The 12,833-nt window shown below is 44.2% G+C and overlaps 1 protein-coding gene across 4 annotated transcripts in view; it reads left to right on the plus strand.

Annotated features, from left to right (window-relative positions):
- The window catches only part of CHD7 (chromodomain helicase DNA binding protein 7), a 190,603-nt gene extending 177,974 nt beyond the window's left edge, over positions 1–12,629 (plus strand). For 3 of the 4 annotated variants that reach the window (XM_042923229.1, XM_042923230.1, XM_042923232.1), the window contains 7 exons: positions 459–619; positions 3,337–3,564; positions 3,780–4,223; positions 7,639–7,860; positions 9,100–9,240; positions 9,433–9,537; positions 10,811–12,629. In XM_042923229.1, the coding sequence (XP_042779163.1) occupies positions 459–619; positions 3,337–3,564; positions 3,780–4,223; positions 7,639–7,860; positions 9,100–9,240; positions 9,433–9,537; positions 10,811–11,740 (2,231 nt within the window). In that variant the 3' untranslated portion in view covers positions 11,741–12,629. The remainder of the gene's footprint in view (positions 1–458; positions 620–3,336; positions 3,565–3,779; positions 4,224–7,638; positions 7,861–9,099; positions 9,241–9,432; positions 9,538–10,810) is intronic. The other variant, XM_042923231.1, reaches the window with a different exon arrangement.
- Positions 12,630–12,833: the final 204 nt, after the last annotated feature.

Genomic DNA, 12,833 nt, shown 5'->3' on the forward strand with positions numbered 1-12,833 from the left:
GTTGCTGTTCCCAACACAAAGGAAAACTAAATAAAGCATCCTGTCGTACTGTCCCTCTGGAGCTGGGGCTTGGTGCTCTGGTGGGTTGTTAGCCTCCCTCCTGTGGGCAGGGCTGTGGGGCCGGGGGGCGGGGGACCACATTGCATGGAGACGCTCTTGAGTCAGAGACCTGGTTGTCATTCCACCTCCTCCGAGATGCACGGGCACAGTGTCAGATAACTAGTGACGTCACCTCCCTAAGCCTGTCTGCTTCTTCATCCATAAAATGAGGAGAACACCATCTGCACGAAGGGCCCGTTAGCAGCTTTAACAACACAATTGTAAGATGCCTAATACCATAAAGTAGGTACTCAATAAAATGGAGCCGAGTGGTATTCAAATCTTTCACCCTGTCCTCTCTAAACTTCTTTTCCAGTGATACTGTGGTCGTGAGTAATGCACACTAACTCATTTCTTAGCAGGAGCTGTCTCTAGAGGGAAGAATTTCGATGAAGAAAGCAATGCCTCCATGAGCACCGCTAGGGATGAAACCCGAGATGGGTTCTACATGGAGGATGGAGACCCTTCAGTAGCTCAGCTCCTTCATGAAAGAACATTTGCCTTCTCATTTTGGCCTAAGGTTGGTGGGGGTTTTGGGGTTTTTGTTTTGTGGGCCAAAAAAGTGTGGGGGGTACGGGAAATCATTCTAGTTTGATTTTTCAAGTAAGTGTAAGGTCAACTTTGACACAGGGTATGAGGACTGTAGATTTTTCTCATGTTTTAAAGTCTGTGCGGTACTTTTGTAACAGGATAGGAGAGGTGACATGAAAGGAAGGTAAAAAGAACTCTTCATATGGATCTTTGGCTCCTTGAGGTGTTTTAGGCTGGCGATCACGTTGTGCAGTATGGTCTATGGCTTGTTGTTTCCACAGACTCACCCTGTAGCAAAATGAAATGTGTCCAGGTCTTTCTCTTTCCTTCCTTTCTTCCTTTTTTTAAATTTTTTTTATTTTTTATTGTGGTAAAAACTACACAACATGAAATTTATGATCTTAACCAATTTTATTTATTTTTTATTTAAAAAAAAAATTTTTTTTTAACGTTTATTTATTTTTGAGACAGAGAGAGACAGAGCATGAACAGGGGAGGGGCAGAGAGAGGGAGACACAGAATCCGAAACAGGCTCCAGGCTCTGAGCTGTCAGCACAGAGCCTGATGCGGGGCTCGAACTCACGGACCGCGAGATCATGACCTGAGCCGAAGGCAGACGCCCAACCGACTGAGCCACCCAGGCGCCCCTGATCTTAACCAATTTTAAATGTACACTTCGGTAGTTCTAAGTATATTCACATCACCATAAGATCTCCAGCGTGTTATCTTGCATGACTGAAACTTTATACCCACTAAACAGCTCCCTCTCTCCTCTCCCCCCAGCCTCTGGCAACCACTACTCTCCTCTCTGTTTCTGTGGATTGACTGCTTTAGATACCTTGTCATAGGAATGGAATCACGCAGTAGTCACCCTTTCGTGGCTTGCTTATTGCACTTCTTGTCATCTGATGCTCAAGGTTTATCCACGTGGCAGCATGTGACAGGATTTCCTTCCTTTTTAAGGCTGAATAATATTCCATTGTGTGTACATATCACATCTTCCTCTCTTCATCTGTCCTTGGGACATTTGGGTTCCGTCCCCTTCTTCGCTTATTATAGTGCTCCTGTGAACACGAGTATGCGAATATCTGTTTGAGAACCGGCTTTCAGTTCCTTTGGGAATATACTCAGAAGTGGGATTGCTGGGTCACGTGGTAATTCTATTTTTAATTGTTCTGAGGAGCCTCCATACTGTTTTCTGTAGCAGACACACCATTTGCCATCCCGCCAACAATGCACAAGGGAAAAATATGTGGACATTTAAAAAATGTGGGTTTTAATTTTTTTTAAATCTGAAACAGAACTTTCAGAGTTAAGACACCTTCATAGGTTTGGAAACTCAGCCCGGGAGAGGGTGGGCTATTGACCCATTTGCTCCAAACAATTATGAGGTAATTCCAAATGTAGTTATCTGCAACCAAAAGCAAAATGGAAATTACTTTTTTGGCTAACTAGCATAATTTATGATAAATCCCTATGTAATTTGGGTCTGTTTCTTTGGGGTGGGGACATAATCATTCTAATCACCGTAACAGGGCTGTCTGGTTTAAAACAAACAACACAAAAACAGCCTCAGTTGACTCATCCCCAGGCTGGTCTTCCACAGTGTCAGCTATGTGAGAAACAATGTGAAATTTTTAGGGGAAGAGTATACTATCAAAGACATTTTTTTTTCTCTGTATTCTCTGTTATGCTGATCTCCCTTATTGAGTATAGAAGAGTTTCCCAGATCAGTAAAAAGTCTGTCGTGGCAGACACTTTTAATCTATGGAAACTGGGCCTAAGAGCTGTAATTAGGAATTTTTAATGTACACGCTTCAATGAAATTTGAAGTGATAATAGGTGGGGAATGCAAATTGACATTCATTAGGTGTTCCTAGGTTGGGGCCCATTTTGTAATGCTGAACTTTATTAATAGTGACGCTAATGATGTCCCACTTCCTGGGACACATTTCGATCCAGCCTGTGGATCTGAAGCACCAGAACATCCAGAAGCTAAATGCAGGCTTCCATTGTTGTCTGCTGGTGTTCACCAACAATTCTTTAAACTTGAACAGAAGTTACTCTGGAAATATGGGGGATATTTTAGAGATGGTTGCATAATGTTTTCTCATTTGTGTGATCCGGTGTTGAGAGTTGAAAAATACTAGGTTTTCTATGTTGGGGCTATCTTAGGCCCTCCCACCACAGCAAAGTAGTTTTTGTGGATTTTGTTTATTTACTCACTTGTTTTTCGTTTTCTTTTACTTTTTGCCCACTGGTTGAGTTGTTGTTTTTTTTTTTTTTTTTTTAATTTTATTTTATTTTTTAAGTTTATTTCTTTATTTTGAGAGAGAGAGAGCAAGCAGAGGAGGGGCAGAGAGAGGGGGAGGGAGAGAATCCCAAGCAGGTTCCACTGTCAGCACAGAGCCCGATGTGGGGCTCCAACTCACGAACCGTGAGATCATGACCTGAGCCAAAATCAAGAGTTGGACACTTCACCGACCGAACCACCCAGGCGTGTCCTGCCCCCCTCCCCACCCCCCCGGGATTGCCTTTGAACACGCAACCTTCTGATCTGGAGTCAGACACGCTACCGTTGCGCCACGAGGCCTCCCCATGCCTTTGAAACCTTTTATGCTCTTTAGCATCTTGATGGAAATATTTATCTAGTGATTTCCACCCCGTCTTTGTTGCAATTTTGTGTGACTTTTCTTCTCCCTCCAGGACCGAGTAATGATAAACCGATTAGACAACATCTGTGAAGCTGTGCTGAAAGGCAAATGGCCAGTAAATAGGCGCCAGATGTTTGATTTCCAGGGCCTCATCCCTGGTTACACGCCACCCACCATGGACAGTCCCCTGCAGAAGAGGAGCTTTGCCGAGCTCTCCATGGTCGGCCAAGCTAGCATTAGTGGGAGCGAGGACCTCACGACTTCTCCTCAGTTGTCAAAGGTGAGTTTGTTTTGCTGTTTAGAGGTGAGTCTTTGCTCAGTTTGGAAGCTCGTGTCTCACTGGTCCTACTCAGAGTCAAGATGGCTGCCGTTTCCTCAGCTCTTTTTCAGCAGTTATGCATGTTTAGTTCCTGAAGCTTCTTGTTCTTTTTTCTGAAAGCCAGCCCGTTAGCAGATACAGTTTTGCCTCACTGTCGTGTTGTAATTTTTCAATAGGAAGACGCCCTAAACCTCTCTGTCCCTCGCCAGCGGAGGAGGAGGAGGAGAAAAATTGAAATTGAGGCCGAGAGAGCGGCCAAGCGGCGAAACCTCATGGAAATGGTTGCTCAGCTGAGGGAGTCTCAAGTGGTCTCAGAAAACGGACAAGAAAAAGTTGTAGATTTATCAAAGGCCTCAAGAGAGGCAGCAAGCTCTACCTCAAATTTTTCGTCTCTTACTTCAAAGTTTATCTTGCCTAACGTCTCGACACCGGTGTCCGATGCCTTTAAGACTCAAATGGAGCTGCTCCAGGCAGGCCTGTCACGCACACCCACGAGGCATCTGCTTAACGGCTCCCTGGTGGATGGAGAGCCTCCCATGAAGAGGAGGCGGGGAAGGAGGAAAAACGTGGAGGGTCTTGATCTGCTTTTCATGAGCCACAAACGGACGTCATTGAGTGCAGTAAGTTAAGGAGCTCACTTCCATTGTGTGTGCCCACGGTGGCAGCCAGAGTCCCTGCCATTCTGACGACACTGGCCTGTGCTCCTCTCAGGGATGTGGTATTAAAGCTGGCTTCTTCCACTAAAGAAATAGGATCACAGTGAACACTCGTGGTTCTGGGCTGAAAAATTGTGTCGGGCATTGATACAGATCACTCGGCCTGAACCAAATGTAGCTTGAGGATTTATTCCTCCCAAGATCCTGATATATTGATTACTCTCGGAAGACTAGCCCAAAACAAAAACACGTTCTTCTGAGCCTGTAATTGTTATCTCTGAATTCCTGAGGCGGAAAGAGCTTCTGCTCTTAAAAATCTTGTTGTTTGGGGTTCTGACATTTATTAGATTAGTATAAATGTTGAGTTTCAGACTGGAGATTTGTGTTCATATACAGAGCTAGTGATGGCAAATTCTCCTATCTTTGTAACTGCAGCTGTTTTTAAAATCTCAATCGAAAAAAAAAATGCGTTCTAGTTTAGGTTTGTATGAAATGTATGTGCCAATGGATTTTGACATTTTCAACTCAAAGGAAATGAGGACAGTGGGACCAAAATAACCCCTTCCCTAATCTTCAGTCACCCCGCTTACAAATGCACTGCCTGGGCAGTGACGAGGGTTTTACCCCAAAGAACCCAATTTCATGTAGTCCATTTTTAAAAGGACGAATTGGTACCAGGCATCTTAAGCCTTATCGATTTGGAACCCGGATCAGCACAGGGACACTGGAGCTGGTTTGTGAACGAGGAGCCAGCACTCCAGGAGAGACTCTTTCCCTGGGCAGGTGGGACACAGTTTGGGAAACACTGGAATTTGAAACAGGGAGGAGGGGGACGTTTCTTTCAACAGTTCTTACTTTTTCCAACCCTATTCTTATTTGGTCATTTTTTATTTCTTAAATTTTTTTTTTAAATGTTTTTATTTATTTTTGAGACAGGGAGAGACAGAGCATGAGCAGGAGAGGGGCAGAGAGAGAGGGGGAGACACAGAATCTGAAACAGCCTCCAGGCTCTGAGCTGTCGGCACAGAGCCCGACGCGGGGCTCAAACTTACGGACTGTGAGATCATGACCTGAGCTGAGGTCGGACGTCCAACCGACCGAGCCACCCAGGCGCCCCGCTATTTCTTAAATCTCAAGAAAGCCAAATAACTTAAAAGGGCAGTAAAAGGAGAGGTTGAGTTAAAGGTTAGAAATGACAAAATAGCATTCACTGGGATTTGCCCTCTGGTGGGGTCTGACTGAAACAGAAGCTTCTGGGTGATTAGAAGTTAATTTCAAAATTCGTCACCATGTACCAATCATAATAACGGTCATTTCTGTTGAGCATATGATTACTTTTAGAATCTTATAAAAATATACCTTGTAATCGATCAACTGTGACTGGTTATTCCCTAAGTTCAAATGCCGTTTCTAGGTGTGTGGTCCCCAAAGTGTACCACTAGTGATTAGCCTCCCTACTCGAAACCACCCTAACACTTGGATAGATTTTGTTCCCTGAAAATCCTTTCTCCATAAGCATCAACATATTGGTGAGTTTCTGCATCTCACACCTCTATTTATTCACTACTGTATTTAATATTTGAATCGTAGCACATATTCGTCTGTGGTCCAGGCATCAGGAATTAACAGTGTGAACCAGGTGCTATTTCCTATTGTAACTATGTACTCGTACTCTGTGTTAAACTTCAGGCTGACTTTATGCATTTTACATATTTTCAGTCATCCCTAAGAACTTATTGATGTCTTTCCTTTTTCTAAAGTCACATAAGCAACCCAGCTCAAAATTCCTAAGAGATGTTAGAGAATGTATTTTTAAATTTTTGTTTCTTTTACTGTCAAATGTTAGAATTTAGGGGTTACGTATTTGGTATTGTGCAAAGTTATGTGCATACACATAAAATACAAGGAAAATGCTGATTGAGCTATAAATAAATGGAATAGTAAAGAGGTATAAAGGTCAGCAATGTTACTTATATGGAAGAAGACAAGTCCTAAAATCTTTCATTGTGTATGTCCTCAAACTGGAGAGCATTTTGCGTTGCCACGAAAAGTAAGGATATAGTCATCCTACATGCAACAACATGGTAGAAGTTGTCTCTGTGTGCACTCCCTGCCCCCTGCCCGCCCCCCCCCCCCCCACCAAAGTACAATGCAAAGAATAAGTGCTAAACAAGTGCTTGCACTGGAAAACTCACAGTGTTTAAGATGAGTGACTGATAAATAATATTGCATCCTAGCTGTGAGGCATGCCTGGGGTACTTTGTGAGCCCAAAGGAAGAATGGGAATGGAAGGAGAAGGATACGGGGAGAAACAGATGAGGAAGTTTCCTTAGACGTGGTCATGCTTTGGTTAAGTTTTGAAGATTGTGTAGGTGTTGGTCATTTGAAAAGAGCTTACAGGGAGAACATGTGCAAAGGCACTGAGGCTAGAGACAGCCTTCCATGTTTGGTAAACTGAAAGTCATCGGCAGCAGGGGAATTCGATGAGGAGGTGAAATTCGACAGAAGTGAGCTTGGATACAAGGTAGGATATAAATCGGGGAGGGCCTTGGCTGCCATGCTAAAGAACTTGGATTTTATCCTGAAGGTGATGGGGAATTCAGTTACCAAATAGTTTAAATAGTTTAACTAGTTCCTAGTTAAACTAGGAAGAGTGCATTTTAGAAAATCGACTGCAGTACAGCAGTGTGGAAGTCTGAGTAAAGAAGAGCGGAACTAGAATCAGGGAGACCATTTAGGAATATCACAGTAATTTGGGGTGGGGGTGGGCAGTGATGAAGAACTGAGCCCAAGTAGAAGCAGCAGGAATAGACAGTGGGCCGTCAGAAAAGTTGTCTAGAGGTTGGAGTAATAGTGTGGGGACCACCGGTTGGACAGTGGTAGAGAACAGGCTTCCAATTGGGCGTGATATTTTCAGTGTTGCCTCACACACCTGCTACAAAATATTGTCCTACCAATAAAATTGTACGGTTCAGAGAGTGCCAAAAAGCTATGCACGAGATGGCTGCTGGATTCCTTCAATTATAATTTCTTTAGTGATGTTACCCCGAGATCCCCGAGAGAGATTGAGAGGCTACCTTTCATGCATGTCAAGCTCAGACTACACTGCCCGTGCCCTAGTGGCTTAAGATCTCAAACATGGAGCATTGGTGGGCTGTGGATTTCCTCCCTAATTACTTAATTCTGTAGTGTGGAGAGTGATATTAAAGTTTCATCTTCTCATTTGAGAGCTGTTCCAAAACTGACAGTGTTTCAGGTAACTTTTTTCCCTTTTTGGTCAAAGATCCATTATGCTAGGATAGCATTTTCTTGGGATAAGACATTTATTTCTGGAATCTCTCATCCTGTGAGAATTCAGACCACTGTCACCTTTCTGCAGGAGGATGCTGAGGTGACCAAAGCTTTCGAAGAAGACATAGAGACCCCACCTACAAGAAACATTCCTTCTCCTGGACAGCTGGACCCAGACACGCGGATCCCCGTGATAAATCTTGAAGACGGGACTAGGCTGGTGGGGGAGGACGCTCCTAAAAATAAGGACTTAGTTGAATGGCTGAAGCTGCATCCTACTTACACTGTTGATATGCCAAGTTATGTACCAGTAAGTATCGCAGAGTTTAGTTGGAAGGAGTCCCGTGAGGGTAGCCCTCACGATTCCCCGGTAGAACACAGAAATTCTTGGTCTTTCTGCCTCATCTCGAACGTTCCCCAGTTTCTGTCACTGTGTGTTTTACATTAGAAAAACTGGCTTCGAGTCAGGAAGGAAAGCTCGTAGTTACTTGAAGATGCCCATTATGCAGTCCCTTACTTCCTCCTTCCACCAAACAGACATGATTTCTTCAGTTATTCTTTACACGGCCTGGTTTTCAGGTGGTCTCATTAGAGGGATGACACTCACGAATGCACTTTAATTGGTTCAGACCAGGTCTGACGAGCACAGAGTACTACGAAGCTGTTACTTGCAGAAATTTGACTGGCTAACAACAGCCCAAGACTTTATTAGCTTCTCTCTCGAACAACTAACACTTATGCCTTCCCTTAAACATTAAACAGTATCTCCAGATGATTTGTCACATAAACTGCTTGTAAGCTGGCAGCACAACAAATCTTTTACTTCCTATGTACTTAGTGACTGGTTTTTTAAAAAAAACCTTAAGTGTAGGATTTCACATTTTATTTCGTTGAGTTCAGCTCGAGTTGAGTCCTTGCCATTCAGAAGGCCCCCTCCTGCACGGGGCCTTTTATCCCCGGGTTGCTCCTGTCCATGTACAGTTTGTATCATAGACATGAGGTCATCTCTGTGTTCATCCACGTCACTGGGTAGAAATTAGTAAGGGTTCTTGAGAAAGTTTCCTTTAAAGATACCGTGACTTAGTTAAACATTTGAAGAAAAGGCTTTATGTGGGGTTACTGATAAACAAAAGGAAAAGCAGATTCTCAGCTTACGTGTACAAAGAGAAAAATAGTTTGTTTTTTTTTTTTTAAAGAAAATTTTAGTTTCTGATAACTAAAACGATGCCCAAACCTTCCATGGTAATTGAAAATGGCATGACTGGGGGCACTTGGCTGGCTCGGTAGGTAGCGTGTGCGCAACTCTTGATCTCCAGGTCGTGAGTTCGAGCCCCACATTGGGCATAGAGATTACTTTAAAAAAAAAAAGAAAGAAAGAGAGAAAGAAAGAAAGAAAGAAAGAGAAAGAAAGAAAGAAAGAAAAAGAAAGAAAGAAAGAAAGAGAAAGAAAGAAAAAGAAAATGGCTTCACTATTCTGTCATTTATGCAGGAAAGAGTAAGTACTAAATACAATATACTAAATACGTATTTGGGGGCTTTTTTTTTGCAGAAGAATGCGGATGTGCTGTTTTCCTCATTTCAGAAACCGAAACAGAAACGACATAGATGTCGAAACCCTAATAAATTGGATATAAACACTTTGACAGGAGAAGAAAGGGTGCCTGTTGTCAATAAACGAAATGGAAAGAAGGTGAACGTTTGGGAAAGGGAAATGATCTCCCTGTGTGATCTCTTATCCCAGAAAGCAGCATTTTATCCTTTTTAAGGAAAAACAATCCTGGTTTCTTCTAGAATATCTGTATAGGATACGTGCGTGTATACCGGGGAAGGGGGGCGGGGGATGTACGCGCTTTTAGATCAATTTCCAAATGCCTCTCCCCAGATGGGTGGAGCTATGGCACCTCCGATGAAGGACCTGCCCAGGTGGCTGGAAGAGAACCCTGAATTTGCAGTCGCTCCAGACTGGACTGAGATAGTGAAGCAGTCTGTAAGTACGAACTGGGCACTTCCATCAGGAAAGGGGTTTATGCAAAACCGTTGTCCTGGGCTTTTCTTTATTTTCCGTTGACCATTAATTATTCAATTATAACTTATTCTTCACTTAAAAGACATAATAAATCATCGTTTTTCCTCTTGGTATATCATTAATCCAAAGTGGAAGAACTTGACAGCTCTGATTTACAAGGACGGTAGAGGAACACGCATTCACGGTCTTGGAGGTAGACTCACTACGGGCACAATGCCCCAGGTAAACCTGGTTATTAACAGCTCACCTGTAGGATGGAATTGGCGGTGGTTGAGGTCACTAAGGTTAACTGGGAATTTTGATTTTAAAAGAATGCAACTTCGCCTAAAATTTTTTTCCACTTCCGTTTCTCCCAAAAATACTAATTTGTTAATGTCTGGATTTCTTTTTGTTTACTTGTTTCAAGTATACACTACAATTTCGTATTTTTCTTTTGACCTACGGTTCCAGCAGTCTTAGCACATGTATACTTTCTTGAAGAACCACCACCATAATCAGAATACAGACAGTGCCCTCATCTCCCCCCACCCCAAGTTCTCTTGTAGTCTCCCCTCCCTCTCCCCCTAGTCCACGGCCGCTGCTGGTCTGCGCTCCATCCCGGGTTTTGTCTTTTTGAGGATGCCCTGTAAGCAGAGGCATAAATTATGTAACGTTTTTAAGAGGACTTTATATTGAGATCTATCCAAGTGGTTGCAGGTGTCAGAGGTTTGTTCCTTTTTACTGCTGAGCACTCCTCCGGTGCAGGTACGTGCCCCTGTGTGCGGTTGTCCATCACCCATGGAGGGACATCTGGGTTGTTTCCAGACTTGGGCAGATATGAGTGCAGCTGCTATAAACCTTTGTGTACAGGTTTTGGGGTGAACACAATTTTTGTTTCTCCACGGTAGACGCTAAAACGTAATTGTAGTTAAATGTTCCAGACTTTTCAACTTCATTTTGATGTGTTGTTTCTCGAGATAGTTACGGACGCTGACAGCCTGACCTTCACCTCACCGGTAGAGTAGCCTTTAACCATTTTTCTGCAGTTCGCCATAATTCCGTGAGTTAACGTAGTGCCAACAGATAGACTTTCTTCTTTCGTTAAGTTTCACCATTGAGCTTTTAGGAGGGAAATGACTGCTTGTGTATCTCCACTCAGTGTCGATTTTCAGCGCATCACAAAGGCCCACCCTGAAATTTAAGTTTTCGCCAGCGACGTTTATAGCCACTGTTTGCCTGTCCCCGTTTGCTTCAGGGTTTTGTTCCCGAGTCGATGTTTGACCGCCTTCTCACCGGCCCCGTGGTGCGGGGGGAAGGAGCGAGCAGGAGAGGACGAAGGCCCAAGAGCGAGATCGCCAGGGCGGCCGCGGCGGCCGCGGCGGCCTCCACCTCCGGAATCAACCCCCTGTTGGTGAACAGCCTGTTTGCCGGGATGGACCTCACGAGCCTTCAGAACCTCCAGAACCTCCAGTCTCTCCAGCTCGCGGGGCTCATGGGCTTCCCTCCAGGACTGGCGACGGCGGCCGCCGCCGCCGGAGGCGACGCCAAGAACCCTGCGGCCGTGCTGCCCCTGATGCTGCCGGGCATGGCGGGCCTGCCCAACGTGTTCGGACTGGGCGGGCTGCTGAACAACCCGCTCTCCGCTGCTGCTGGCAACGCCGCCGCCGCCGCCGCCGCTGCTCCCGGGCAGGGAGAGCCGGAGGACGGCGCCCCGAAAGCGGAAGAGAAAGGCAACGAGAACGAAGACGAGAACAAAGACTCTGAGAAAAGCACAGATGCTGTTTCGGCTACTGACTCTGCGAATGGATCTGTTGGTGCTGCTACTGCCCCGGCCGGATTGCCCTCCAACCCGCTCGCCTTCAACCCTTTCCTCCTGTCCACCGTGGCGCCAGGCCTCTTCTACCCGTCCATGTTTCTACCTCCGGGACTGGGGGGATTGACACTGCCTGGGTTCCCCGCGTTAGCAGGACTCCAGAACGCCGTGGGCTCCAGCGAAGAGAAGGCCCCCGACAAGGCCGAGGGGGGCGCCTTCCAGGAAGAGGAGAACCTGGACGGCAGCGACGCCGAGGAGAACCCGGAAAAGACCGCGGGGTCCTCTGTCTTCGAAGACGAAGGAGCACAGGGTGAAGAGCTGGACTCGCTCGATGGGGGGGATGAACTAGAACACCACGAAAATGATGAATAACCAGTACCAGTTCCAGTTCAAGTGTTTAAAACTTTTGACAAGTGGTAGTCCTACTGTTTACACTCACAGTTAATGTTCATACCTAGTTTTATAAGCTGTTCTGTAACATAGTGTAGCAAAAAAGAAAAAGAAAAAAAAAAAGTCCAAGTCATGTTATACAGGTGTGTCAAAAGGTATCTTGGTCATTAAGTATTGTGCAGTGCATTATTTATTATCCCTAGGAGAGATGAAATTTGAGAGGTGATCATGTCTTTTTAAGGAAACTTACATAATGCTCTGCTTCTTCTTTTTTTTTTTTTTTTTTTTTCCTTTTGGTACCATTGGTATTATAATAAAGAGCAATTTGTAACTGAGTGGCACTAATGGAAGGAAGTGCTGCTCAAAGGAAGTATGAAGTTATATATTTAATTTTTTAATTTTAATTTTTTTGCTGTGAAGGTCAAGATGAAATTTACCATACATATCATACTTGCTCATTTGTTTCCCTTTTGACCGTATGGGGGTTCCCACACTTGCGCATCCACACACATCCATACACTCTGACAATCTCCACGTTAGTGTGAACGTCTCTGTCCCGAGGCGCAGCAATAATAAGGCAGCTGTTGAATGTGAAGGGTCCCTTTGGAAATTAACCTACTGGGAGGGTTCTTGCCAGACAGAACTACAGTTCCATTGTCTCGTGGTCTTGTAATGCACTGGTATAAACAAAATAAATAGATAAATAAAGAGTGAGAGAAGAGAGAATCAGGTACCTTTTTTAAATTAAAGGACTTTGTTACTTTAGCCACAAAGCTAAAACAGCATTACCTCAGCTCTAAACTAGCCTTGAAGTTTACAGACATGACTTTGTAAATGTATTGTTTTTCTTTGTTGTGATGTCCTTTTATTTTTTTCTTTGAAAACTGCTATCATGTAAGATAAAATGTAAATTGCTGCCAACTGTAGTAATGATGCTTTTAATAAAAGTGACCCATGATATGCAGAGATGTAATTAGAGAATGTAGTATGTAGGGGAACTGGTGTTCACTCTATTTTTTGTATTCGCAATAGATGCAAATACAGCATTCTGGCCTTTGTACGGTTTCTTGCTATA

The sequence above is a fragment of the Panthera leo genome, chromosome F2 (genome assembly GCF_018350215.1).
Source record: "Panthera leo isolate Ple1 chromosome F2, P.leo_Ple1_pat1.1, whole genome shotgun sequence".
In the NCBI taxonomy this organism is placed as follows: domain Eukaryota; kingdom Metazoa; phylum Chordata; class Mammalia; order Carnivora; family Felidae; genus Panthera; species Panthera leo.